Source organism: Accipiter gentilis, chromosome 15 (assembly GCF_929443795.1).
Source record: "Accipiter gentilis chromosome 15, bAccGen1.1, whole genome shotgun sequence".
Taxonomy (NCBI): Eukaryota; Metazoa; Chordata; class Aves; order Accipitriformes; family Accipitridae; genus Astur; species Astur gentilis.
This window is the reverse complement of record NC_064894.1, coordinates 16,909,643-16,937,322: the sequence shown is the minus strand read 5'-3', so window position 1 is coordinate 16,937,322 and position 27,680 is coordinate 16,909,643. Positions and strand designations below refer to the sequence as shown.

Sequence of the window (27,680 nt, the reverse complement as noted above, 5' to 3'; positions counted from 1 at the left end):
TGCGCGGTGCGGCGGGGGATGCGGGCCCCGGGCGCAGCATGCTGTGGGGGGTGGGCCTGGCGGCGCCCCGCTCCTGCGTGGCGGACCTGAGCCGCAACCGCAGCCTGTCGCTGGGGTGGTGCGCGGGGCCCGAGGAGCCGCCGCCCGCCCTCTATGGGGGCGAGATCGTCGCCTTCCCGCTGGCGGGCGGGGGCGCGGGCGGCACCATGGCGGCGCTGGGCTCCGACTCCTGGTGGAAGAAGACGCTGTACCTGACGGGCGGCGCCCTGCTGGCCGCCGCCGCCTACCTGCTCCACGAGCTGCTGGCCATACGGTGAGGCTGCGGGGGGCTCCCGGCGGCGGCGGCGGCGGGGGGTGGCGGGGAGCGGCGGCGGCGACGGGGCTGCAGCGGCGGGGCCGGGCGCCGGCCCCCGGCAAGAAGCGGCGGGTGGGCGCGAAGGGCGCCCTGGCCGCCGGGCCGAGGCGGCGCTGGCAGGCCCTCACCTGAGGGGAGAGGGCGTTGCGGCCCGGCGGGGTGGTTCCTCCGCTTCACCGCGGTTTTGCCACTCGCCGCTCCCCCCCCCCCTTTATTCCTCGCCCTTTATTCCTCGCCCTTTCCCCCCGCTTACCCTTTGCAGCCCCGCAGGAGGCGGCTCTGAAGAGGTGCCCTGCGCTCGCCTCCACAGGTGGCCCCGGGCGGCCGCGGGGGCCGTCAGCCCCCGTGTGGGGCGGTGCGGCGGGGCTCCGCTGGTCTCGGCTCTCTGGCGCAGGGTGAGCCGAGGCTGCTGCCTGCCACGGCGGCCCCAGTGCTTCTGGCTGGCTCGGGATCCGGTGGATCAAAAACCGGCAGCCGCCCGTTAAGGGAGGACGCGCGTGTTGCCTCGGCCAGGATTTCTCCTTTGTGCATTCAACGTACTGAGGTATCGTGCGCCTGTGGGTTTTTTTTTTTTAATTGTTTTCTCTTTGACAGGAAAGAGCAAGAGCTCGATTCAAAAGATGCTATCATCCTGCATCAGTTTTCAAGGCCTAACAATGGTGTTCCAAGTTTATCTCCATTCTGTCTGAAAATGGAAACTTACTTGAGGATGGCTGATCTACCCTACCAGGTACATTGTGCAGTTTTCCTTTACGTTGCGGCTCGCTATAATTGCATGAAATGGCAAATAGGCATCCTGTCTCTCCTCCCCCCCGATCTGTCTCACCCAGGGAGATGTAAACATACGCCTACAACTAGGTGGGTACATCGACACTTTTATGTCTCCGGTTAAATTTGGTGTATAACCTTTAAAGATATGACTTGAATAATGTTGGTCTGCCACAGCTCTAGATTTAACTGGCAAAGCTAAATGAATCTTAGAAGATAACTTGGCTGGAAATGCTGAAGTGGGAGAGTAGCCTGGAGTTTATATGATGCTACATAACACCCCAAAGCTAAAGTGTAACATTATTTGGTCTTTGAATTTCACTATGCTAAAGAGATCAAGATTAGGCAGCTGCAGCTGCTCATTTTCCTGGAGGGTTTCTCTCTGGAGCTCTCTTGGGAAGGCGTTCTTGCCTTTTGCTTCACCTCCCATCGCTGGTGCTTCCCCTCCAGTGAAGGAGGACAGGATTGCTTTCAGAGGTCGTGAATACTGCTCCTTAATTGTGGCTGGGTGCATCCAGTGCCATCTTGCCACAGGGGATGAAGCCCAAGCTACTGTGGTGAATGAAAGCCAGGAGAGCAGAAATTTGAATCTAGCAGTCTTGCCTGTTAGCATCAGGGTTTAGTTGTGATGCTGCGAGTCTGGCGTGTGCCTTGTTGTGGTGTCGGCAAGCTGTACAGCATGCAAGCTCTTTGAAACATGGGATGGATTTTTTTCTGTTTGTGTGAAGCATTGAGTGCATTTAAGATGATACAACAATGGTGATAAATATAACGATCTTGGGTAGAAGAAATGTCTGTCTCTTTCCTCCCCCCCCCCCCCCCCCCCCCCCCCCCCCGAGATGTAAATTTGGCATCTTTCTTCACCTCAAAGAGGCTGAGCTGTGGCTAGGTTGTGTGCTCACCCCACATGCGTTCAAGTCACTTTTTATTGCTGCATACCAAGATGTTAGGAAGAATATTTCATTTATGTCCAGTGTTTTACAGAGGAAAACCAACCATATTACAACTTCTTTTTTTACACATTTGTGGTTGATATTCATTCAGCTTTGTATGTGATTAAACTCCTTTACATTGGAAGTGAAAGACGCTCTAGTTAGTAACATTTTGCTTAAGTCTTTAAAAGACTGAGTTTAATGTTGTCTTGAGATTTAATGGTGCTTGATTCAGATGCTTCAGAGCATTAAATAGGGAGATTTCTGTCCTGTGGGATATATTTTCCTCACTTAGGCGTACAGAACCTGCAAGATACTGAAGTTTGAACATGTCATTGGAGCAGGAGGACTTTGCACACATTGCTTTTCCGCCCAGGGTAATTTGGGTAGTAATTGCACCTTTGAAGGGAAAACTATTTTGAGATCTGTTTTCTTTCTAATGGCAGTTGATGCAGTTCAGAGGTTTGTGATGATCAGAATGGAGAGTAAAGAAAGCTGCAGTATAAAAGATGGTTGTCACAGGATATGGTTACTTCTAAAAGAGAGCACTGTGCATTTGTGCGGTTCAGGATGGAGTCGTTTAGACAGTTAATGCTGTGTAGAACTGAGTTGCCTACCTTCTCGGAGAGAGAGGGATTTCCAGGTGGTTATCTTCCCTTCTTTATGTTCTGTACTGTAGGTCAGCATTGCTTTTTGGTGTTGCATCTCTCTCTATCCCTACTTGCTAGCTGTGAGCACACTAAGCTGGTGTAGGGTCAGGAGGACCACCAAAAGCAGCAGCCCTACTTTCAGCGGCTCCCTCTTGTCCCCTTCTGCATGTCCTTTTCTGTGCCAGATCAGGCTGGGCCAGAGGTGGCCCACTGGGAGCCATGAAGATTTAGTTTGGTTTTAACCCAGCTCGGTTATCCACATGCTCCATGGGGGCCGCACTGCAGGAGCAGGAATGGGTCCCGCAGGTGCTGGGAATGCCACATTGCTGCTTTTAGCTGTGCCAGATTATATGGGCTTAAGGTGTTTGTAGGGTTAATCGACTCTATGTAGGGTTTTAGAGATCAGTTTGGTGGAGCTGAGTTTACTAGCTGAGGATGCAGCTTTTTTTCCCAGAAGAGGCAGATGTGTTTCTGTCTTTGTGTTAGGAGTATGGTGCTGCGTTTGGCTCTGGCAGGTGGAGAAAGGCATGTATGCTGCCGTGGGATTAAGTGGTAGGGGAGCAGAAGGTAGCAGGAGGGGAGCCAGCAGGCAGCACCATTCTCAGCTGGAGTTATGAAGTTTCCTGTACTTGGACTACCTGGAGACTTTTCTTTTGTTCCCTTGTGGCTGCGTTACCTATAGGACGCTGTAGGTGACAGAGACAACCGATGGCCCTCCCAGTGGGCAGTGGGGTGTGTGTGTGTGGGGGGGTACGGCTGGACGCAGAAGGAAACACCTGGCTTCACTGCATGCTGGTGGGGGCCGTGATAGAGAAGCGATGGCACTCTGGGTGGCAGCTGGTGCAGGGGGCCTGCCTCTGGAGACTAGCTGTGGTCATTGCCTTCCCGGGGAGGGGATGCTTTGAAGGGAAGGTTGTGAAACAGAGTGAAGAAAAGGCAGAGGGGTGGTCAGGCTGCTTTTACTCTCAATTCCTTGTGTTTATACTTTATTATAGTGCATCAGACTATTGAATAACGTGCTGCGTGTTACACAACATGCTTTAAAGGCATGTGAGAAGTGGAATTGGGTGATGCATTCCTACCTTACTACTATCTGAATTTTTCCCAACAGATGCACTCTTGTAATGTGCTTATGTTTTCTTGAAACTGCCTTTTTAGGTGCAAGTTCTCCATCAAAAATAATTTGGGCAGCCCCACCCCAGCTGGGCTGTCAAGAGTACCTAGCTGTTCTTTCAAAATATTTGATGCTTTTCTTGATAAAGCTTGCTTTGAAAGAGCCCATTCTGGGTGGTTCTGGAGACCGTTTGGGTGTTCCTTGATTCCTTCAGGAACATGAAGACCTGAGTGTTTATGTAATCTGATAAGTAATTGGCACAGCAGAAGCATGCTGTTTTCATGCCAGGTCTGTGAAGATGGTAGCCTCCTTGGGAAGAGACATGAATAAAAGTAAAAGCATAAGCAGCAGTAATTGAAAATGTGGGACCTAATTTCTTTTGGATAGTACTATAAAATAACCCCAGAAGTACCCTATGCCATTCTGTTTATAAATTCCTCTGTAAATGAGGTTCTGGGGAGCTCTTGTTATCGTTGCTTTGCAGGCTGCAGTTCAGTTAAATGTACTGTGAGGTATGAGGGGATATTTTGTTGGGTTGTTTTTGGTTTTTTAATGATAATACCACAGCTTTTCCCTGCTTTGCAGGAATAAATATTGATAAATATTTGATGGCAGTTAGTAGCAGCCGTAAGGATACCGAGGTTTCAAGCCTAAAAGTACCCATTTGAGAACAGTGGATACAAGAACAGTGTGACAGATTTGTCAAGAGACCAAGGTTTTCTCAGGTCATTGAAAGATGTTTCCTATTTTGTTTGATAAACTGTATGTATTGAAACGTGAAGATCCTGAGAAGGTTTTTATAAGTCTAGGTAAACCAACTTTCCTATAAGAACTTTAGCTCTTGCTTCTTTTCTGGGTTGCAAATGATATGGACTACAGTAATTGCAATATGTGATAAACACATCTTCAAGTCTAGTAGCTTCAGCAAAACATCAGTGTTTGTACACAAGAACGGAAATCTTGTATTGAAAGGGCTTAACAAAGGTTAAGCCAGCAATGCTCAGTGCCATATAGACACACTATCCAGGAAAAACTTATGATTCTGTATTAAATTCATAATGAAAAATTATGGAAACCTATCAAGTCAGTCTGAGTGCTGAAAGAGCCTTTTTGATGAAGGAAAAGTCTGGAATGTGAAATGATGGGGTAGTGCGCTCCTTTGTTTCAGGTGTTCAGCAGTTTCAGAGTTTCTTCCATGGACTGGGCTAATAACTCCCACGTCACCCACATGTGCAAGCGAGGTAGATTCAGTTGCTTTATTCACCCATGCAGGGATGCAGGAGATGAGACATTATATAATCTGGTGTCCCTACCATGCTATTTGTTTGGGCAGAAGTCCCAGAAAAGGCTACAGCCAGAAGGCATTGCTTTCCCAGCAGTGCTACCCGTGTTGTGTGTTTTCATCCACAAGGGAAGAGCCTCTGGGAATGGCCGTGTGTTAGTAGTGCATTGCACATCTGTGTTTTGAGCGGTAGCCAGGATGTTGTGCTCTCAGACTGAGCTGGAGGCGCATTCTGGTGTATGCTCCTTGCTGCGAGAGGACCTTAATCCATCTTTAGTGGATTCAGGAAGGATAAATACTTGAGACCCAAACAGGTCAGTCCAGAACTGCTAACCCTAAACCTCCAGCAGTTAGGAGCTAGATCCCAAAATGCTTAGTGTGACTGCCAGAGACTGAGTGCTGAGCCTTTATTGTGAGCCTTTATGGTTTGGCCTTCTGAGCTAGGTTTTTTCATTCACTAAATAACAGGATGTGAGGGTGGGAATCGCAAGAAAGGAAGAAAGCTCTGCCTTCAGGGTTAAGAGAGAATTGAAGTAAAATGTCTGATCACATCTTGGAAGCCAGCAATTCTTCTCATGTTTGTCAGAGGAGACATAAAATGTCTGATCTCTGTGTTTCACCTTCTCTAGCTGTAAAATGGGGAAAATACGTTGCTACTTCTGTGTGAGCGTTATGCTGAGCAGATGTACCAGTATTCAGCGATGCATTAGTAGTGTACTGGTGCTGGGCTTTCAGAGACCCAACCGTAACAAGTGTGTCTGTAAAGGTAGGAGATTTCTAGGTTATGAAGTTGCAGAAGCGTATGTAAAGGCACATTTCCCTCCTGCTCAGTGAGGGAATAATATGTCTTTCTTTATATGATTGTGATTGTGTGTGTTTTATCCTTGGAGGTAATGCAGCTATCTGAGATAGGTAGTGAATTAATCTTTATAAAGTACTTTTAACATGAAAAGTGCTGCTCTGTGCAAGAGCCAAATTTAGTTGTGAGTCCTATGATTAAAAACTTGTTTAGAATAACTGATTCAGTGTTCGGGAGATTTGAGCATTTCCAACCCTTAAATAACCTGGATACTTAAATAATATTACATCACATGGGATCCAACATAAAAGTATATACCTTGCAAGACCTGGAAATAATTTTATCTGAATTGTCATATAGGGTAAAGCTGTTGCTCTGATTGAACAGCTACCACTAGTCTAAAGTATTAATTAAAAAAAAGGTTTGTTGGATAATATTGCCTTTAAAAAACACAGAAAAATATTTAAAAAGCTTTATTCTCATTGAAACAGAACCTGAAGGGCTTTTTTTGTCTGTATGTTTGTTTGTTTACTTGCTTTTTTTCTTAGAACTATTTTGATGGAAAACTTTCCCCTCAAGGGAAAATGCCTTGGATTGAATACAATCACAAGAAAGTGTCTGGCACTGAGTTCATTATTGACTTTTTGGAAGAGAAACTTGGAGTGAATTTAAATAAACACCTTGGTCCGCATGAAAGAGCCGTTTCCAGAGCTGTGACAAAAATGGTGGAGGAGCACTTCTACTGGTAAGCTTGCATGGTGAAGCTGGCTGTGTTCTTGTGCTCTCAGATCTGCCCCTCTGCTTGTGCCTGGATGTGAATACTTATTTTCTCTTGCAGAAAGCTTGGGTACCCAATTATTAATTTCACAACTCTCTTCACCCTAGAAAACTGCTGCTTTCTGTGTACGCTAGTATGAGCTGGGGGTAACTCCCCTGAGAGTTGTGCTGTGCAGGCAAGGTAAGGGGACAGGCTCTTTGCCTGCAGCTTTGCAGAACGGAGCAGCAGTGGGCTGTTCCTCTGTCCTGTTTCATGTGACCTCTGTATAGAAACAGCCTCGTTAATACAGAGCAAAAAATCAAGATGGCTGAATACATTTGTGGTTTGGGGGGGAGGGGAACAAATCCAGCATTCGGCGTGAATCCAGAATATTGTGTTCTTACAGTTACTGATTTTAATTATCTGTGTGTGTGATTATAATATGGATTGTTTCCTTTTCTGTAACACAGGATACTCCTGTTAATATGTATTGTTGGCAACACTGACAGTAGATAGGATACAGCATTAGTCACAGTATCCTGAGAAGCTGAAGTATGTATATGAATGGAAAACATAAATATAACCTTGCTGGTACTTTGTGTTTTACTGACACCTTTGAAAATAATATTCCCCACTTTACATTTCAGTCCTTTTTAAGTGCCCTTTCCAGTCTGGATTCATAGAAGTAGCAGGTGGACATGTATCTTGGATGCTGCATTGGCTGCCTCAGTAGGCACAAGGCTTTTTCCTAGTAGTTTGCTTTCTAGCATGCATTTAAGTCCTTGCTGTATTAAGTCTTGCATTTATGTTGCACTTTTTTTCTTCAAAACAACGTGTGATTTAAGTTGAACGTATTTATGTGCTTTTTCTATCACCTTGTGATCGAAGATGAGCAGCAACATGTGTGCATATAGTTATTCAAATAACTTTTAGTGTTTCCTGGGATCAATTTTAGCATTCAGGAAGCAGATTTAAATGATATGGTTTAGAAATGTAATCCCTGCCTTCCAGGAAGCGTGACCTTCACCAATTCTACCCATCTGCAGTGCCATAGCCTCAAAAATACGACTCAAGTAGCCTGCAAATGTGACTTTTTTTGTTCATTTTTCTCTCCTCAATTATTATAGCTGCCAAAGGGAAGATGAGGCCTTTTAATCCCCTAATGCTCCATCTCCTTGCCTTAGTGTCGGTTGTTTTGTGGTCCATAGACTTAACTGCTTTAAATGTAACATTACTGATGACAGACTTACACTGCTGTTGTGTCTCAGAAATTGCACTTTCCTCTGTGAAGCTGTTGTCTGTCCATCCAGGCTCCCTCTGAGCTGACTCAGTGCTGCTGGGCATGACATAGGGGAGCATGGGGGACAGGTATTGCAAATTCAGGTGCTGGCCCCGGGGAGATGACATTGAAATGGGTCGACAAAGCTAGACCAAGTAAGAATAGAGGTGTGCATGCCTGGCTGTATATCCCTGTTGCCTTTCCTGTTTAGTCACACGGTTGAGTTTCCCTAAGGCATGTATTTTTGCTGCAGTGTAGTAAAACATCCAACTGTAAGTCTTACTGTATGTCCCTGCTGTGTGGCTGTACCAGAGGCTTGCTATATTGGTGAGGTTACACCATGCCTGTTCTCTGTACTAGGCAAAGCCTGAGCTATGAGGCATCACAGTTGTACCGCTGTAATTCCTGGATAATAACTTTAACCATTCTGTAGTTACACCAAAATAAAATCAGGCTTTAGCTGTGTAGGGCCGCATTTCTCCCTGACAGCATTGCATCTGTGGTTGTGGGATCCCTTCACATTGGTCCTTGAACCTGCCCACTTCCCACCAGAAGCTTGGCGTTTGTTCATGGTGTCCTCAAGTCCCATGGTGAGGAATTTGTAACAGTGATTGCCTTTCTGCAGAATAAGATCTATAAAATCAAGCCTCCAAAGCAGTGATATAAAATGTGATTCATACTGTTTCATTGCCAGCAGCATGCAAAGTAGCTTCATGATAAATAAGTAATACTGTAGTACATTTATCGAACAAAGAAGCAGAGTACATCCTGTGGTGTGCTGTCTCTGGATGGAAGTAATCCTAGTGGGTGCTCAGCATTTCATCCTGAAACGTTTAGCTTTTGCTGACGTAATTGCTCATCTTCACCAATTAGTGCCTCTTACAGGTAGAAATTGCTGCTCTGGATGGAGTTGAGAGCAATGCAGGGCTGTTGTGAACCTCAGCCTCTAGACACCCTGCCTCCACCCCAGGCTGCTATGCCTGGCAGGGGTCAGGCAGACAGCCAGCAAGCGAGTGTGCCTATTTTTGTGAAGGGATTAGAGCATGTATCTGAGATGCAGGGAAGAGATGGGAGTGGACCAATTTGTGGCTCCCATCCTGGGTCTGGTGCAGACCTTTGTCATGTGCTGAAGGGTTGCCCTGGGTCGCCTCCACTGCCTGCAGCAACCCGTGGGCCCTCAGAAACCAGCGGGGCACCCACAGCCGACTTAAGGACGTGTTGAGTTTTTGGTGTATCTGCAGCACGTCTGTGGGATTGGCTCCCTGTAAGATGGGTCGAGGACACCTGATTCTCATGTCCTTCTGCCGCTGGCATGCTGGGCTCAGTGGCACTGCCAGCATTCAAGCCAGGCAGGTCCTGGTGCCTGGAGGGCTAGCAGTCCCTGCAAGGTGCTTTCTGGCACTTTAATCTCAGGAGACGTGTCTGAGATCAGTGACACTAATGTGCTTAGTGAGAACCTAAAGCCTTGAATATGCAGCTTAACAAATTAACCTGTTGGATTGGTTTAGCTGTATTGTCAAACACAACCTTTGTGATTTCCAAGTGTGTGTGTGTGTATATATATATATACACATATATATTTAACTCATTTCTTGCTTTGTCTTTCAAGAAGACCGTGTAAATATCACATATGTGATGAGTGCTTGAAGTACAGGAAAAGCATGGTATGAGAATACAAATGAATCTGACTTTGGTAGGTATTCAGACTTGCCATAGATTAAACATAAAATATGTTTATAATATAAATATGTTTAAATACATCAAGCCACTTGGAAGAGCGATGTCTCTCCTGCTATTAAAAATGATGAGGCTTGACTGCCACTGGTGGCTTAAAAGCCAGTTGCTCTGGGAAATCGCACAGCAGGTGGGGTTTCTACAGCTGATTGTGGAATGAATTTGCTATAATCCTTTTGTATATCTAGAAATTCCAGTCTGCACAGGTTCAGATAGGAAAAATAACCCCCAGTTTACATCCTTGTGAACACCTCCCCCTCGCCTTGATGTTCAGACAGTTTGGGGATAATCAGGCAAGCCGCTGATGGTGAGTCACTTTCTCCATCTCCTCTCCTGATTTATGTATTGAGGCCAAAGCTGCTGTTACATTTAGACTTCAGATTTGCTTCACCCCTGCAGCATTGCTCTTTAATGTGTTATTGTTTTATTTATACTCTAAAATTTGTACAGATGTGCTGGTACAAATGGGAATGTTAATGTTTCCCAAAATGCTCAGTTCAGGCCAATATTTAAAATAATTGTCATCCTATAAATGCTAACTGTAGTTTAAAATGTATAGTTATGCTGAAGTATGTTATGTAGACTACCTGATTTCTGGCATTTCCTAACCTTTTGTAATGTTGGTAATACTCTAGTAATGTAGTCTGAGCAGGGGGGTGGTGGGTGGGATTAAATGCAGAGGAGCATGTTTTGGTAGGAAGCACAGATTAATGAACCTTTGAATAGAGTTATTTTAACAAAGTGCTTGTAAAGCCAGCTTTAAAAGTGCTTTAAACTGTCTCTTTGAATCTGAGCCTACTTTTTTCTTTGCTTTTGTGTGCTCAGAAACATAAAATTTTAGAAGTAGACTCTGGTTGTCTGTTTAGCTGCCTTCATTGCCCGTGTAAATTTGAGATTTGGGACATGTGACAACTTTACTCATTCAAAGTGACAAGCAGATGTCTAAGATTGGGCTTGACAGTTTAGCCTAAGCAGGATTACCTAAATCCTGTGCAGTTCTGCTCTTCCTACATTGCTGTCCTGATCATTAAACACTTGTTTGATTTCTGCCTCTTCCGGACCCAAAGACCTTCTACCCCAGAGCAAATGAGTGCTAGGGAAATGTATTTGTACTTTAAAGTATAGGCTAATTAGCTTTGTGGGAAACCTTGTTCATCCCATCTCATGAAATTAAAACCATCCTGGATGTGGCTGCTCATTCTTGGTGCGGTGCCAGCTTGTTGGTGGGGTTGGAAGTGAACAATGGTGATGGCAAGTCCATAGGGCCAAGTTAGTTTTGTGTGACTGGGGTGACTTTTAAAAAATGCTGCAGCAGAGTCTCCTCTCTTCTTTTTCCATTTTGTTTTGGCTTCTTTTTTTCTTATTGTCCCTCTCTGTGGCCAGGCCTGTTGTCCTAAAGCGACTAAGTTGTGTTGCAGAGTTGCTGGGTGAAACCTGTCAGGTCCATGCTGGGGAAGGAGGGTCTTTGCAGTGAGACACACAGCAGTGCTCTCGGAGAGCAAGTTTTTCTTAGCTTATTCAAGTAATAAATAATAATTTACAGATACAGATAGTATTTGTAATTTATTTCCTAGTGTTTGCATCGAGACCAGAGTTTTATTTCCTATTCAGAGCTGTACCTGCCCAAAGGACCTTGTCCTTTCCCAGGCTTGTGAAACATGACTACTGAAACATTGTGCTCTGTGGAGCGCCCTTATGCTTTCAGCCCAGTCTTCTTTCCATCCTTCTTTAATTCTGTTTTACCTTTGTTCCAGGAGTGAGGCAGTCGTGCACCACATCTTCTAGCCAAAGTTAATACTTCTGGAGTTTCAGTAGCCGTTTACTCCTGTGCTTGCTGGCTTCACATTGCCGCTTTTGAGCTGGTGCCTCTCACTAAATCTGTCTGTGTTTCAAACTCTGCTGTGCTGAAACCAGCCCGATGACTTGAGGTGATCCATCCATTTTGAAAAAAATGGTTGTGTGGAACACCCCCATTCAAAGAGTGGTACTGAAGCATGTGAAATGTCAGCGGGATGCTTTTGTCATATTAATACAGTGCAAGAGGTTGTGGAGAAGACTGTTGTGGATAAAAGCCATCAGAAACATAGCAGGTGCATTTTTGTTCTTGCATTTACTGTTCATGCATTTGCAATAAAACCTGCACTTGCCTTGCTGTTACTGATGTTAGTGAAATCAATTTGAGCAGAAGGCATTGTCCTGCAGGAGACAATTTTTAATAGAATTAAAAAATCTTTTACCCACTCAGTTGGGAGCACTCTAAATTTGAGCTATAAGTGGATTTTATTTTTCAGCTGTTATGCCAAATATTTTCCTTTTACCTCATGATATTAGTAATTCAAGTGAAGAAACTGTGAAAACTTGAAGCTTAGAACATTTTAATGGTGTAAACGTAATTGTTCCCTGATGGTAGTGCTGAATTCAGCTTCTGTTCGTGACATACAGGAGTTTGATAAAACATACATTTAAAAAAAAATTCACAGGAGTTCTCCAGGACGTACTGCCTTTTTTTTTTTTTTTTTTTTTTTTTTCTTTTTCTTGAATTAGGCGATCCGTATCAGCACTAAGGAAATTAGGTGCAGTTAAAAATATGTACAATGATAAAACTGAAGTCATATTCCAAACTAAAACAATGGAGCTCCTATCATATTGGAAATGAAAACATTTGATTATTAAGTTAATATAATTGTGTACATGAACTTGCAACTTTTGGTATTTTAACTTTTCAGTCTAGCTTCACTAGTTTATCATGTCTCCGTGAGCCTGTTTTCATATGATCTCAAATATGTAAATCCACTTTTAGATTTTTCAGTTTGGAAATTGCTACAAACATAATGGAATATGGGTATCAACTCCTAGTGTTTCTGAGATCCTGTTGGCTTCATAGGTTTGTCATGTTTACTTTGAGGTGTCTTTAGCCCTTTTTCCAACATTCCTTGAACTTGGTGACAAAAGTGATATGGTCTTTTTGGTTTCTTGGTTATGTCAGGAGATGCTAGATGTTAAAAAAATTAATGTTTCTTTTTTCATAAATTTCTTGAGTAGTGACAGCAACAAATCAATTTTTTGTTTGCCTACAATATTAGTAAAGAACAAAAATTCATGTAGGAAACAAATTTCAGCTGGTAAGACAAATTTTTATAAAAAGACCTTTCAAAATAATATATTTGCCATTCAATAAAGCTGAAATACAGCCTGAAATACAATGGTCCTTCAGAAATATCTCTCTCATAAAATCAATATTTTGGAGAGGAAAAAATACAGTGGAAAACCAACCCAATAACAACCATCCCTTCATTTCTGTTATTTTATTTTTAAAAGATTGTGTCATTATTAGTTTCTGAGGAGAGCAGAGATCTTCTGAAAAATGACTGCTACAATATTTATGTTGGGGCAGAGTTATTGCTTGGCTAAGTTTCAGCAGTATAGAAAGCAAGGAGAACAGGTTGGTGGGAAAGATTGATTTCTTTGTGGGCTGTTTTGTTTTTGTTTTCCCCAGGCTTGTGCAGTCAGTCATCTTGAGCTAATAAATCCTTTTGGCATTGCATTTTGTTATGCGAGTTTAGCAGAATTCTGCAGCTTTTATTTTATATTTCAATGCGAATCTCATTTTCTCTTGATGTGAGTCATGATTTACTGAGAGAATAAGCACTGGGCAGTCTGCGTAAGTATTGCAAAGTCAGTTTTCTCTGCTGTCACTCTTTGAGTTGCATCAGGGTCTACTCTTTACTGGAAACTACCTCTCCATCAGGGCAGTGAGCACTCAGCCTTAAGAAAGCTCGCCACCTAACCTTTGTGTGAGCCTTTGCAGGGTGGTGATGGGCTGCTGACAGAAGTATTGCACCGCTATAACTTATTTTCACATCCTTCTAGGACTTTAGCTTATTGCCAGTGGGTGGAAAATCTTCATGAGACGCAAAAGATGGTTTCACTTTTTGGCCCCTTCAGTGACTTGCTGAAGTGGATCCTCTGCCATCTGACCAAAGGGATTGTGAAGCGGGAAATGTACGGCCATGGCATTGGCCGCTTCTCGGAGGAGGAGATGTACACGCTGATGGAGAAGGACATGCGGACTCTAGCAGGCCTCCTGGGTAACGTACAGCGAGTTAAATGTGTTCTGTTTGTTCACAACCTGCTGTCCACAGGATGAAGTTGACTGCGAGTGCTTTCTGGTAGCTTGGTCACATACACAAATAATCTCATTTGTCAGTGTGTAGAGTCCACACTGCTGCTGTCATTCAGTGCCACCCTTGCTCTGGCAGGGACAGTGTTTCTTTCCCCACTGTTGGCTACCTAATTGTGTCTCCAGAGGGGTAAATGGCTTTCTTCTGTAAGCACCCGGTATGTGTATCTAGAGGAGCAGAATGTAGCCTGCGATTTTCGAAGAGCATTTTGTTATGTGAATTTAGGAAAACGTAGTGTTTAGTTCTTCAGATGAAACCTCTTATTTTTATATTGGGGGGAGGGGGTCTTTGTTGTATTTGGTTGGTGTTAGCAGCTTTAATCAAAACTTTATTTAAAGCTGCTAGTAGGAGATGGGTCCTGTGCCAAAATCGGTGGTTTTAGGCTGCTTGGTTGTCATGGGTGGATCTCATAGGGTTAGTTTTTAAGGTTGACCTCTGTTAGAACCACATGAGCATCATTTCTGTTTTGTAACTCAGGCTGAAATCTGCACTGGAGCTGTTTATGCTGTGTTTCTTGCCTTGCAGTCTGCTGAGAGCTAACCATATTGTGCTTCTGTGTAAAGTTTGCATTTTGAGGAATTGGTTTGGGGCAGATGATCGCTTCCCTTAAGCTTGTGTCTCTTTTGTGCAAGGAACCAAGAGAGACGGTACCGGTGTGGCTGCTTTGTTCCCTGTTACGATTGCTTTAAAGAGGTGGCTGAGTGGAGGGTAGGAGGGATGCCTTCTTGCCCTGCCCTCCTGAGGGAGGATATATTACAGTGCACATGCTCGAAGTAGGTAAGTGTGGAGTGGATGGAGGGAGCAAGGTGAGGAGAGCCCAGCAGAAGGCAGAAACTGAGTGCTTGCTGAGACAGGGAAGGAAGAGATACTTCTGCGCTTCCAAGGTGTTTTGGAAACAAAGACATTTGCAGAGGACCTAGATTGGGCTGTTTAGAGTTTTCTATAACTTTTTTTCTGAAGCAAACCTGCTGTATTGCTGGATTGGGAGCAGAGTGGAAAAAAGACATGTGATGCATGGGCACCATGGGCAAGGGGGAGATTTGTTGACAGCTCCTCTTGGATCAACACTTTCTCAAGCTGCATTTTGTTAACAAAAAAAGTTACCGGTTCTAGTGCCTCTTCAAAGAAAACCTGGTTTTGGAGCTTAAGAGGTCCTTTTTCTTTCTGGGGGAGGGAGGGAGCAGCTCATTTTAGAAGAGGTCTGGGCACATCTGCTGCAGAGCTGTGACCAACTCAAGTGCCCTCAACTGTGGGACTACTGTCGCTGTAGCTTCAAAGTTGGCACTGTGTGGCTCCATGCGTGTTGCAGAGAGGGATAGGGTTGGGACAGGAGCTGGAGCAAGTTCAACCTATGACTTGGGAGCAGGGGTTTTATTTTTACTTCCAGATTACTGATGAGAATGTTGTGCCTTGTGTACTTCAAAAAACCTTGATAAGCATCTGCTGTATTCCTGTTATTTTTACTACATTACTGCCTGAATATTGTACAATTTTTTTCATCTTCCCCTCTGAAACAGATGTCAGATTAATCAGTATGCAGTTATGTGAATCATTATATTTGCCCTTTTATTGGTGCATTTGTCTGCTTTCCTACAATTGCCTTGATTTTTTTGTTAACACCAGCATGTTCAGGTTTTCTCCAGCCCGCTGTTTATGGTTGGGTCTAGTAACTGTGGCCTCTGGGTAGTAGCCTGGGATGGGGACAGGAGGTGGGATGAGGACTCCTAGCCTGACTGGAGACTCTCCCATTTCACAGGGTGGAGGAGAAGGTGGTCAGTCAGCCTATTGCCTGCACAAAAATCTTTGTGAGATTCCCTTCCATGTATATGTGCCCTTGTATTTTCCCAGAAGAGGAAGCAGTTGGGATTTGGCTGTGAGAGGGCTATCTTAAGAGCTTAAAAAGGATGTCTATCATGCAGAATAGCTGCACATACCAAACTGTAGCTGTCAGTCATCAGGCATATCAGATTAATGTTCCCCTTTTTTTAACAGAGACATTCCCACAGGAACAAGAATAATTTTTAAATTCCAAGAGCTGCTTCCAGAGGATAACTTGGCAGCTGCCAGGTCTTGTGACACTCGTTTTGACATTCACAGTCACATCTTGGATGCTTTTTTCTTTCTTTTTCATTTCTGAGAATCATTTTTCCTTCTCCCGTGTACCTCTTTCCCTAACAGACTCTACCAGATCTCTTATAAAAGAAACTGGAACTAATCCTCCTGTGTTGGATCAGTCTGCCCTGTTGGTATCATCTTGCTCTCTGTCCTGCAGTCTTTAAAGCACAAATGTGATTTCCTTGTGTTGTAGTAGTTTCTTACTGCTTGGTAGTAGTATAAGGAAGTGGGGGGAACTGGGCATATGAACTAGCAATAATGAAAAATATACATTTTGATAATTATTTAAAAGATGCGAGAGAGTGGTGCCCATAAATCTGTTGGTGCCTTCTCAGCTGTCTGCCTCCCTCAGGCTTTTGGGTAAATGGGGATTTTGAGCAGGGAGTTGCAGGGCAGCAGCTGCCTGAACTGGCTTTTGAAAAAAGCATTTGATGTTTTGTGGAGGGCAGGGGTGCTCAGAGCACAGAGGTGGGATTAACCTGAATGCAGGCCCCTAATGCTAGTTGAAATGCCCTGCAGCAGCCTGCATGGGCTGTACATGCTGCTGTGGAAGGGTGTAGGTCTCCTGCTGGGCCATCTCCTAGATGTGTCTTTTGCCAGGGTTACTTGAAGTAGTGCTGAAGTAGCTGCTTTTTAATCCTCTGGTGCATGCGTTCTTAAATAGCAGGGCTGTGTGCTGTCAAATCCCTGGGCAGTACAAATTTGATCCAAGTCCAGTGTGACCAGGTGATTGCATTTCTGTTGGATTAGCTAGGGGATGCAGCGAGGTGTCTGAGATTAGCACTGTGGCAGCCTTGATGTGACAGGCGCTGTGTAATCTGGCATAAAACTATATGCTGAGAGAAGGTGCCTGGTCTGTCAGAAAGTCTTCTGGAAAAAAGTTGTACTGGAAGTTTTGGGAACAGATCGGAACTGGTAGAAAGAAATGTGCTTGGAGGCTGTGTTATGCAGTGCAGGGTGACCTAAAGCCATATTTACAGTTTTACGGAACCACAGCTCTATTTCCTCCTCTTCCCCTTTGTTGCCACGCACCTGAAGGTGCAGGTGTTGTGCCTAGGGAGCCATTGTGTTTGCAAAAGAGTGAGATGGTTCAGTCCTCTCTCACTGCCTGCCTTAGTTGTAGTGAGATGGAAATGGCGGTATTACTTCCCAGCACAACATTGTTATGGATCGAGTCTCAGAACCAGTTGTGTGGTGCTAAATTCCTAGTGTGGCCTATAACTGTGGTTTGGGGACCAATTTTTGAGCTGTGTTTGAGATCAATGAATGCTAGGCATCAGATAAATACTGAAAAGATACAACATTTACCTTGTACATGGTTTTCAAACAGTAGATTGATGCAGCTGTGAAAGAGCTGGGGAGAGTTAACTCCATGTTAAAATTACATCTGACAGGCTGGAGGAGGTTATTGTTACTCGTTATTCCTGAGCTTTGCTATGCTACGGTACAGGGAGATGACAATATTCCTTGTACCATACTCTGGGATTAGATGCATTTTACTGCTGGACAGTTTTTCTAAACTCACTCAATAACTCTAACATTTAATAACTTGCTGAATTATAGGCAGCTTATATTGGGCAGGGGAATAATGTCGTGGGGAGTTGGGATAACTGGATTTGGAGAATTCAATTACGTACCACATTTCACAGTTTTTAGCACTTTGGGCCAAGGCAGGGACAGTGCAACCATCTAACCCGACCTCTGCAATACTACATGTTTCACCTGTGTGCCACGTGCAGTCTTTGCTCCAGGTCTTGTGCCTGTGATGAGGAAACGAGTTTATACTGGATGTTTCTTTGCAAGCGGTGGCTTTGAAACGTGATTTTCTTCCCTGTCTTAGCTAGTTATCCATCTGTTTGTGCTGTGGTGGCCACTTAGGACCATCATGGCATTGGGGTGCCCAGAGGGGTAAGCAGAATAGTGGTGTGGAGCAGACATGCCACTCCTCTGGACCAGGCCAGTCCCAAGAGGCTGCTGTTTCACTTGCTTGCCAGCATGCCTGATGTGCCTCTGTGTGGTCCCTGCCAGGTAGAAACCAGTGTTTGGGGGTGGGGACACCACACTGGTGGTGGGTGAGAGGAGCTGTTCCCTCCTGCCTGCAGCTGTGTCCTCCTGGCGATGCAGGTCATTTTGGAGCAGTCACTGCCAGTCTGACTGGTGCATTGGTTTCAGCCTGAACAAATGGTGGGAGAGGAGAGCTTTGGGTACAGCTTTTTTTTGTGTGATCAGATGGGTTACCTGAAACTGGATCTGCACACGAGAGATACAGGGTGACTAGCTTCTTTCAGCAAGTGCATTCATGATTTTTAACCATGGCTGGATGATTATGGGTTTGCACCAAAGGAGAAAATCATGCTTTTGGGCACCCGCTGGCTGCAGAGGAGATTTTAAATGCAGCAGAACTAGTGCAGTGTGTATGCACTGCTAGCTGTGATGAGTGGAGGTTACTTGGCCAGTGGTGGCTCTGTAATTGACCTAGTTAGAGAAGTGGTGAACACAGGGGAAGCTGTAGTAATGGATTTTACCTCCTGAACCCTAGCAACAGCTTTTGAACTGTATTCAACATTGAATCCCTGTCTTTGAACGAGTGAACCTTTTCAGCTAAATGATTTCAGTAAAAAAAAAAAAAAAAAGGCTAAAGATTTAACCAGGGTAATTTTTTTTTTTTTTTAAGTGGGGAGAAGGGACATCCAGTTGAGAAATATTTGCTGTTATATTCACAGGTGACAAGAAGTACATTATGGGACCAAATGTTTCCACCGTTGATGCCACTGTCTTTGGGCATCTGGCACAGGCAATGTGGACACTACCAGGGACTCGACCAGAGAGACTAATCAAAGGTAAGAAAGCTTAAGGGATCTCTGATGAAAAACTCGTGGTGGCATTTGCCACATTTAAACTTGGAGCACCTTGTAAAGACAGTTGAAGACCGCAGCAGCACTTCAGCTGCATCGCAGGCTGTTCTTGCCTTTGATGTAGCATTTGTATCCTGTAATGTTGTTTTCTCTTAAAATTCTTTTGTTTTCTCTTTAATGTGTTACACAATAATTGTTTCTATTCCTGTACTCGATCTTTTCCCTGTTTAACATAGCAAAGACTGAATGCCTCTAAGGAGTGAATGCTGGGTAAAGTATGAGAAGACAGAAGCACGACCATGAGCCAAATTCTGCTGAACTGAGTAGTTTCATTGACAGTAGAACTGCAAGTACTATTGTCCCACTGAAATTACAGCCTTTGCTGTTACTGAAGATGCTGGGCAAGGAGAAAGTCCAGCCTGACTTTGGAGTCCCTGTGTTTTTGCATGAATTGGAAACCACCATACCCCTTCCCTCCACACATTTTTTTTTTTTGTTTTTTTTTCTTGTAGGGTGACATAGGCGTGTGAAAGTAGCCTTGCATCTCTTTTCAGAATAAATCCATGTGGTTTGAAAAATGGAAAGAGCTAAGGAGGAAAAGGATGGGAAATAGGTGTAAAAGGAATGAATGTGACCTGTAGATCTACTTTGTGCAAGAGAGTTACTAAAGCAATAGTTAGGAGGCATAGACTTGCTCATTATTAAAACTGAGGAAAAAACCACTTGACATAAGGACATAAGTATTGTCTATGCAGTTCTTCCCTTGATGTCTGGGGAATCACAGATAAAATTCTGAAGGGTCCATGGCTTTCAAGGAATGCTGTGTTTGTTGAACTAGTTTGTCTCTAATGAAAATAGGTGGTAATAGATGCAGATACCCAAGGAGTATGGATGATTCTCTGTACCCATCCACCTACTCAGGCTATCGTGAGTGCAGGTTTTGCATACACATTCCCTTTAATATAGTATTATTACTTTGTTCTTTGAAGTTTTTTGTAACTTCTTCTTTAAGCACGCTCTAAGTGTACATGTATGTGTAAACATAAGGTATAAGGTACTAAGGCTAGGAGCATGAGGGGTGAGCCAGTGACATAGAAAAACTTAGATGTGATTTATCTTGCAGACAACGCTGCCATCTGGTGGTGGAAAACCAAAATTAACTGTGTTTTACACTGTATTGTGTATATAGGATCGAATTCTGTCGTTAGAAACCAACTTTCTGCAACATAAGCAAGAATTTTACTGTGCAAAACTTACAGTATTAGTATCTTGTCTTGATTTATTTCTGCAGAGGTTGAATTGGGGATAGTTATTTTGCTACATGCATTTATGTTCATTCCAGTGTAACTCTTCTTGTTGTATGTACGTTAATAATACATGTTTTAAGTTACATGAAAGTTACAAACAGAGCCGCTAAGAGGATTGATGGGATCTTGGTATTTTGAAATCTTTTTGGAAGGAGCCTGCACAGTTAGTTTCCAAACAGCGCTAATGTTTCTGCATCAGCAGGTGAGTTAGAGCATTATTGACTGGATGTATTTACTGGAGTCTGTTGGTGCTGTGTTGCAGGTGAACTGATTAACCTTGCTATGTATTGTGAAAGAATAAGGAGGAAATTTTGGCCAGAATGGCACCATGATGATGATAACACTCTGTATGAATCTGAGGAAAGCAGCGAAGCAAGCAAGACTTACTCCCCTTTGCAGGACTTCAGTTTTTATTCAAGGACAGAAACATTTGATGAGGAAGGGAACAGTATTTCTCAAACCCCTGACACAGATTACACTGGACACTCCCTCTTTGATTCGGATGTGGACATGGATGAGTACAGAGATCATGAACAATGCAAGTGATGCATACAAGCATCTCCCATTTTGAAGACAAGCTGTTTCTTGGGATTAGTCTGATTTATTTTCTCCTTCAGGTCAGGAAGAGGTTTATACCACTTTGGAAGAGACTATTGTGCTTTGACTCAGCTGTCACATGTTACCTGGACTATTTCAACCTTATTTCATTTTGTGTTACTGTTCAGGTGGAACCAAGGTAAACAGTTACTTAAAAAACACATGGTCAAACTGGAGGTCCAGAGGGCAACAGGACTGTTCAATCTATGTTTTTGTTCATGTTCAAAACCAGATCCTGTAACCAGGTGGGACAGATCTCTGGGAAGTGGAGCATTTGTCAGAGCTGGTTTGTGTTGATATCTTATCTTTATAGGAATGGGTTGAGGACAAAAATAGAAGAGGCATGAGTGGCACACCTTTCTCCCATGGAAGAAAATGATTGATGCTGTATTGATTTCGTGGAGTTTTGGGGGGGGGATTTTATTTGATAGCTACCTGTACTCTGGGTGCATGTGTTATTACAGTGTCTGTAGGAAACAACTGCTCCCAGTTCTTTTGGAGAGGGTTGAGGAAGACAGGAAGAAAACATATTCCTACAGAAAGGAGCTTTTTAGTGTTTCTTGTTCTTTGCAGAAGATTGAAATCACTACTCTAGAATATTTTTATTCAGAAGGGAGATGTCAGTTTTAATGTATAATCTTCCAAACACTCATCTGGAATGCGTGTTGGCCAAATTTCTTCAGTGTTTTCAAATTATTATTATTATGTTTTTACTTCCTGTCACTGGCTGTTGTCTGCTGTTGCTAGGCAAGGCTAAAGAATTGGGATTTGTTACTAAAAATCTGGTGCATCTCAGTAGTGGGTGCTTTGTGTTCTTTACCAACAGACATGTCAAACCCGTGATGCTTGTGAAGCAATTTGGAGTACTTCTAGGCATGGAATGCTGTATAAATGCAAGATGTTGGCCCAGGCAATCAAATGCTTTAGAGCCGCCTAGGAAGGTGCTTCAGTGGATGCTGGGTGCTTTGCTGCCTTACAGTGCACAATACCTAAAGCTGATGCACGGGAGGCAGTTGAGATAGGACAGCTGTGTTATCACTGCTGTCTTTGGGGATTTCCAGGTGCTGAAAGTGTGACCAGAATTGATTTTAAGGTGCCTTTGCTAGAGCATCAGTGAATCTGGAACCCCAAATCCCGACTGATTGTACAGGTGCTGACATGCTTCGTGTTTGTGTCTCCCTAAATGTAGGTTAGAGGTGAGAATGAATCCACTGGATTTACTCACCACTTTGAAGGTAAGCAAGTACATCAGTGTTGCTTAACCATGATTAGTTGGTTTTAAGTAGAGATAAAGCATATAGAATATGTAGACAACTGTGGTATTTGTAAACATGCATATAAAATCAGGTATTTGCCTGCAGCCTTTGGTGGTGGCCCATTTAAAAATATTTTAATTATGACTTTCTCAATGAGTTACAATTAGATTAATTGGGATCCGTCAGCAAAATTTTTATAATGTATTGGTTGTGCCATACATTCTGGGAGCAGACAGGGCAGACAACTGCTTTAGGATGTTAATTGTTGGCAGTACTAATAGTCTGGAGCTTGAAATAATTCCAGCTTTCAAAGAATACTTCTCTTTCTTGGATCGTGGAGTGTCTCCTGCAGAGGAAAGTGCTTGCTCTGGGGAAACACTGAGCTAGCTGTGGCTCTGAAAGCAGGGACACGTGTCTGCAGCAAGTTCCCAGGTCTGTTCATACATGGGAGCTGCTGCAGCAAGAGCTGACAGGTTTGGTGTGGTCTGAGATGGGTGTGAATTTGCACCTATTTCCTCAGTCCCCCAGGTATGTCCTTGGAGCCGTGTTCCAGTCAATGGTCTCCAATGTTGTGGGCAAGTATCACTTGCAAAGTGGACCAAAATCAAGAAGGAGGAACATATCATCCAGTTACTTGGGACCTTTCTTGGTAAATTAAGCACAGGAATAGGGCACAGGAAGATAAGTCTTGGGCTTGAAAGCACAGAGGTGGTGGCCTGAAATGCTTGGGAAACTTCATAGCCAAGTCAGGGCAGATTCTACCTGCAAAATGTAGGTATTGGTGTTCTGGATAAAAGGCATCCATGTCAAAAAGCTCTTCTTTAAAAACATTTGTGTGTTGGAAATTCTGATAGAGATGTTCTCATTCATTTACCCATGCGTATTTGAAGGCTGTGCTTTCTCCATCTTTTCAGCGCTGGGAGGGTGTGCTTGCAGCAGATGAGTCCCAGCTGTGAGTCACAGTTATTAAAAGACCAGCCTGAGTTCAGTGGACTGTATCACCTTTATAATTTTGGTGGGCTGACAGATCTCTCTGTGGCAGTGGCCCTTGCAACATCCCAAAAAGCGGGTTAACCAGGTCAGTGACATGACATCATTTTACCCTCCTGTGTGCAGGCAGCCGGATCTGTATTTCATGTGGCCGCGTGCAGCAGTGGGCGCAGAGATGGGAGATGCCAGCGCAGTGCACAGCACGGCCTCATTTGTCTGCCAGCACTTGGAGCTGCTGGCATGCCAGTGCTGCCACACCGCAGCCTGGGGACCTGCACCGAGGATGTAGATGCTTCGCAGGGCTGCAGTTATGTTTGCACCTGATGTTTTTTGCTTTTGTTTCAAATAACTGGTGTGCCTCAGCAGAGGCTGAATCTCACCCTGACTGGCCAGGTAATGGGCTTGCCCCTGGGGAGGTTGAAGAGAGGATTGGAAGGGGTTGCAGAAGGTGAAGCAGCTTTTTGCTGTCAGCTGAGTGTTTCAGGGTGTTAATCGTTGAGGTGAATGTGTTTTGTGGTTCATCACATGCCCTCCCTTTCTGAGGGACTACTCGGGTTACTTCAGAGGAGAAGTTAGTTGGCTTTCTCCTCATGACAGCTACTCTTGATAAGGTCTGTGTTTTTGGGTTGGCTGTGTTTCAAACTAGAGGTGAAATTAGGAAACAGTATCTCTTTAGGAATTTATAGGTGTAGTATTTTGTTCATGTTTGTTAGGAAAGCCTTGGGTTTGTTCATCCCTTCAGAAACAAACACTGACTGCTAGACCTCTTTAAAAGGATTTAATCCAAGCTTTTTTCTTTTGGAAGCTGGTCTTGATGAAGTGTTCTGGGGTGGGGGGGAAGTCTTTTAAAAAAAAAAAAAAAAGCTTTTTAACATCTGTGAAAAAGTGGTAGTTCATTTGGGTTTGCATGGGGAAAGAGAAAGTGAGTCGTCTTCAAAAAAAAACCAGAACAGATTTTTCTGACTTTCCAAAATTCTACTAGAAGAGCAATGTTTTCTTAGTCCTGCAGTGTGTGGTTTTTTTGTACCCACCCCCCAATCACCTCTTTTCTTTATCTTAGTCCTGAGGGGCTGTACAGAACTAAAAATAGTTGGAGAGCATCTTTATTTCCTTTTGGTGTGTGTGGTTTGTGGATTTTTTTTTTTAATTTTATTTTTTTTCCCCTTCCCACACCCTCACTGATCAAAATTGCAAGCAAGTCCATTGTAGGGATGCTGGAGGTCCCTGTTGTGCTGCTGATGGGGGTCAGGGACATCGGGTGTCTCTGCAGCTGTGAAACCTGGGACAGCCGCAGGGTGACAACCACCCAGCAGGTGAGCTGGGATGGCCATTTCAAGCTGGAGATGGAGGATGATGGATGCCATGATGTCATGTCTGAGGTGACATGGACCACATGATGTTTTTCCCTGGCTGGGAGTGCCTCCACTGTGGCCAGAAACTCATTGTGGGGCAATGTTAGGAAGTTCAGGGACCCTTGTCACGAGAGCCAGATGTCCGTGATGTCTCAGAGAGCATCACAGTTGCCAGCACCAAACCTGGTTGTGGTCCCAGCTGCAGCCCCAGGCTGGTTTTTCGTAGACGGTGGTACGTGGTCCTGGCAAGACAAAAGCTAGCTTGGGGGTCCTGCACACTATCCAGCCCCTACCAAAATAGGACGGGCAGCCCTTGGATGGTCAGGGGAGGAGGCAGCAGGTAGGAGGGGAGATGGTGGGATGCGGGGAGGGTGCCAAGTGGTGGGTCACCACAGGAGGATTTGGGCTGAACCTGCAGCCTGGCTAATGCCACTGCTCCGGCCTGGGTGGGAGCCCTGCACTGCTCACGAGCTGTTGAGGAGACAGTGCCATTCCTCCCAGTTACTTTGCCTTAAATGCCACCAAAGGCCGTGTACTACCTTTGTTTCCATAGTGCTGCTGTAAAAGAATGCATAATTGGTCTGCTCCTTGTTTGGCAAACGGGAGTTTAAAGCAAGCCCTCTCTTTCCAGTAGAGTTAGATTTGAAGCAGTCTGTTGTTTTTTCATGTGAATTGCAGTGTTTGACTGTGTAACACTCTTGTCATGTCAGAAGGGATTCGTTTACCCCTGTTGGACTCATTGGCTCTGTCAGCAAAGCTCACTGTTACCGAGCAGGGGAAACAGATGCTGGGATGTATAGGTCCTACAGAAATCCTACAAATGTGGTGCTTGATATAAAAACCAAACTGAACCCGATGTTTCAGAACTGGAGGACTGTTTCCATCCAATTATAACACTGCAAGTCACACATTTTGATCTTTAAAACCTTGGCAATGTCCCTCCAGATCTATATTCTCTTTGAAAAAATATTGCCTGAAATATTTCTGCAGCAACAGTTCAGGCACGAATTTCCTTTTGTCAGTGATGTCTGCTCAAGTAATCATGACAGTTTCATACTGTTTTCATTGAAAGGGCTGTATCTGTCAGATACTAAGCCTTACAAAATATTGCCTGCTGGAAAAGTGTGTTATGTGCAGATTTATGCAGGGCAGCTCACCAAGTGAAATTTCTGTGGCAGGGGATGAATTCAAGTGGGTCTTGTCATTAGATGTTTGAATAAGAATTTGAATCTGTTTTGTGACAAGTAGCTATTTAGCCTAACCCCTCCCATCCCCAAATACTGCAAAGTTATGAATTAGGCATGTGATTGAAATAAAGCAAATTATGCTCTCTAAACGCAGAATTACATTGGATGTCCCAGTAGCTGGCAAATGGAAATGGAAATACATAGTGTAGGTGTGAGTCTTGCCCATACTTGTCAGTGGCTGTGAACTGCAGGAGTACTCAAATAGTAGTGTTTAATCCTGTGGACCAAGAGGATGAGAGGTACCTTTAAATGACTGCAGTGGTTTTCAGCAGTTGATTAGTGCTACAGGTATTCATGTATGCAGTGCTATGCTTCGGGTATTAGTGCTACGTAGACAGCGCAGGGACTCATTTCGGTAGCTGTGGCTCCAGTGAGGCTGTCGGCATGCTGTCATCCCGTGCCTGCGCTGCAGAGTCGTCTGCATCCTGGTGATGAAGGGCAAGGACAAGGATCTGCTCGGGTTTGACCCCTTTCCAGAGCATTGCAGCGACCACAGCTTTGAGCTTACTGGTGAACGTGGGCCCTCGTGTTCAGCTGGTGCCCTGTGGAGGGAAGGTGTTCCCCTGTACCGCATGGGTTGCTGGTGGGATTTAATTTTCAGGCCAGTGACCCTAGTCTTCACAGCTTTGCCTCGGTGGAGAAGAGTGTTGCAACATCAACATGAATCAGCTCTGTCTCGGTGGTTTGGGGCAGTTCTTTCTTTGATGGCCATCGGCAAGGGCTTCTTTTGCACTCCTTCCCTGTGGAAGTACCCTAATGTGAAGTACTTCTCAGCAGATGTTTCTGCAACTCCCTAAGGAGTTTGGAAAAGAAAAGGGATGTCTACGTACACTCAATGAAAACACTCAGTGTGTAACTACAGTGCTAAACTGTTAGTATCACACCCTGGTTGCCCCACTTCCAGATTTTTTTTAGGCCAGAGGAGATAGTTATGGGCATTTAGTCTGACTCGTGCATAAAAAGGATTGTAGGATTTCATCTAATGACTTCCACGGAGCATATGCTTCCAAAAGGCATTCAACTTTTGCCGAACAAATAAAATCCTGTCCTCTTTGAAGCCGCTGATAAGTGCCGTTAGCTTCAGCGGGGCCAGAGTTTCTGACCGAGCTTCCAAGTGACCCAAAATTTACCACTTCTCTTATTCCTCTGTCTAATTATCCTTACCTAAAAATTTGCCTTATTTGGAGCAGTAAGGCAAACAAGATGTGACCATTGTTTTTTTTAAGCTCTCTAAACAAACAAAAAAAGGACTGCTTTTTTAAGCTTCACTGATCGTGTTGATATTCTTACTGGGCACTATGTTTGTGTGTGTTCTTCCCTCACTTCTTTGTTTGTTCTGACAACTATCTTTCCTGGAATGTACAGGTTTTTATTTTTCAGGATACTTGAAGAATGCAAGTCCCAAAGTTTTGATCACTGGGGTGTGCAATCCAGCAAGAATACAGTATATGTAGATGGGTATGGGGGGAGGGATATATCCAGCTAGCTGCAGTGTACGAGGTTTAACTAACAAAATGAAGCAACACATTGCTAAATGAGGACTCTAATACTGTAGCTGCATTATGTTGTTTGTATGAACTTACATGAGACATACATTATTTTAGCACTGTTATTACTACTAGTTTATAAAGCCATATTTAAAATTGTACACTTAATTGTAACATAACTTGAAATTGTGCACTGTGTTGATCCATGTATATATATATATGAAAATCTGTATATTTTGTCTTTATGCCGTATGTCACTGGTGTGTAAATTATAACTAATGGATCTAAAATACCTTTCTGCTTTATGTCCTTATTCTGAACATGTCTGTGATTTCTGTAGAGCTGTGAACTAATGGTGTTCTCATAAGTGCGAGAACGAGGAGTGCATGAAACTTTAATGGCTAGTGAGTTAAACCTTCATCTCCCCAGGCAAGTACTTTTAGCCACCAGCATTATTTGGATGGGGTCACCCCGTCACAGCTCGTCTCTCCCCTTGACACTGCAGAAAGGATTTCAGGGGGCAGCAGAAGAGGAAGAACTGCACTTAAACTTGGGCACAAGGAGGGGTCCCTGCTCCTCTCTCTGTTTCGTGGCTACTGCTACCATTGTGAAAATAAATAATA

At 44.1% G+C, this 27,680-nt stretch overlaps 1 protein-coding gene across 1 annotated transcript; it reads left to right on the top strand.

The window, feature by feature from the left end:
- FAXC (failed axon connections homolog, metaxin like GST domain containing) lies at window positions 1-27,327 on the top strand. The gene is made up of 6 exons (XM_049817660.1): window positions 1-313; window positions 950-1,085; window positions 6,449-6,645; window positions 13,541-13,758; window positions 18,690-18,806; window positions 20,391-27,327. The coding sequence occupies exons 1-6, from the start codon at window positions 39-41 to the stop codon at window positions 20,672-20,674; spliced, it is 1,227 nt and encodes a 408-aa protein (XP_049673617.1). The 5' UTR covers window positions 1-38; the 3' UTR covers window positions 20,675-27,327.
- Window positions 27,328-27,680: the final 353 nt, after the last annotated feature.

What these genes read in the sequence shown, in the direction of transcription:
- FAXC (XM_049817660.1), top strand. Translation starts at nt 39, where the DNA reads ATGCTGTGGGGGGTGGGCCTGGCGGCGCCCCGCTCCTGCGTGGCGGAC. An exon ending in TGGCTGATCTACCCTACCAG is followed by an intron (nt 1,086 to 6,448) that starts GTACATTGTGCA and finishes TTTTTTTCTTAG; the next exon opens with AACTATTTTGATGGAAAACT. An exon ending in ACCAGAGAGACTAATCAAAG is followed by an intron (nt 18,807 to 20,390) that starts GTAAGAAAGCTT and finishes GCTGTGTTGCAG; the next exon opens with GTGAACTGATTAACCTTGCT.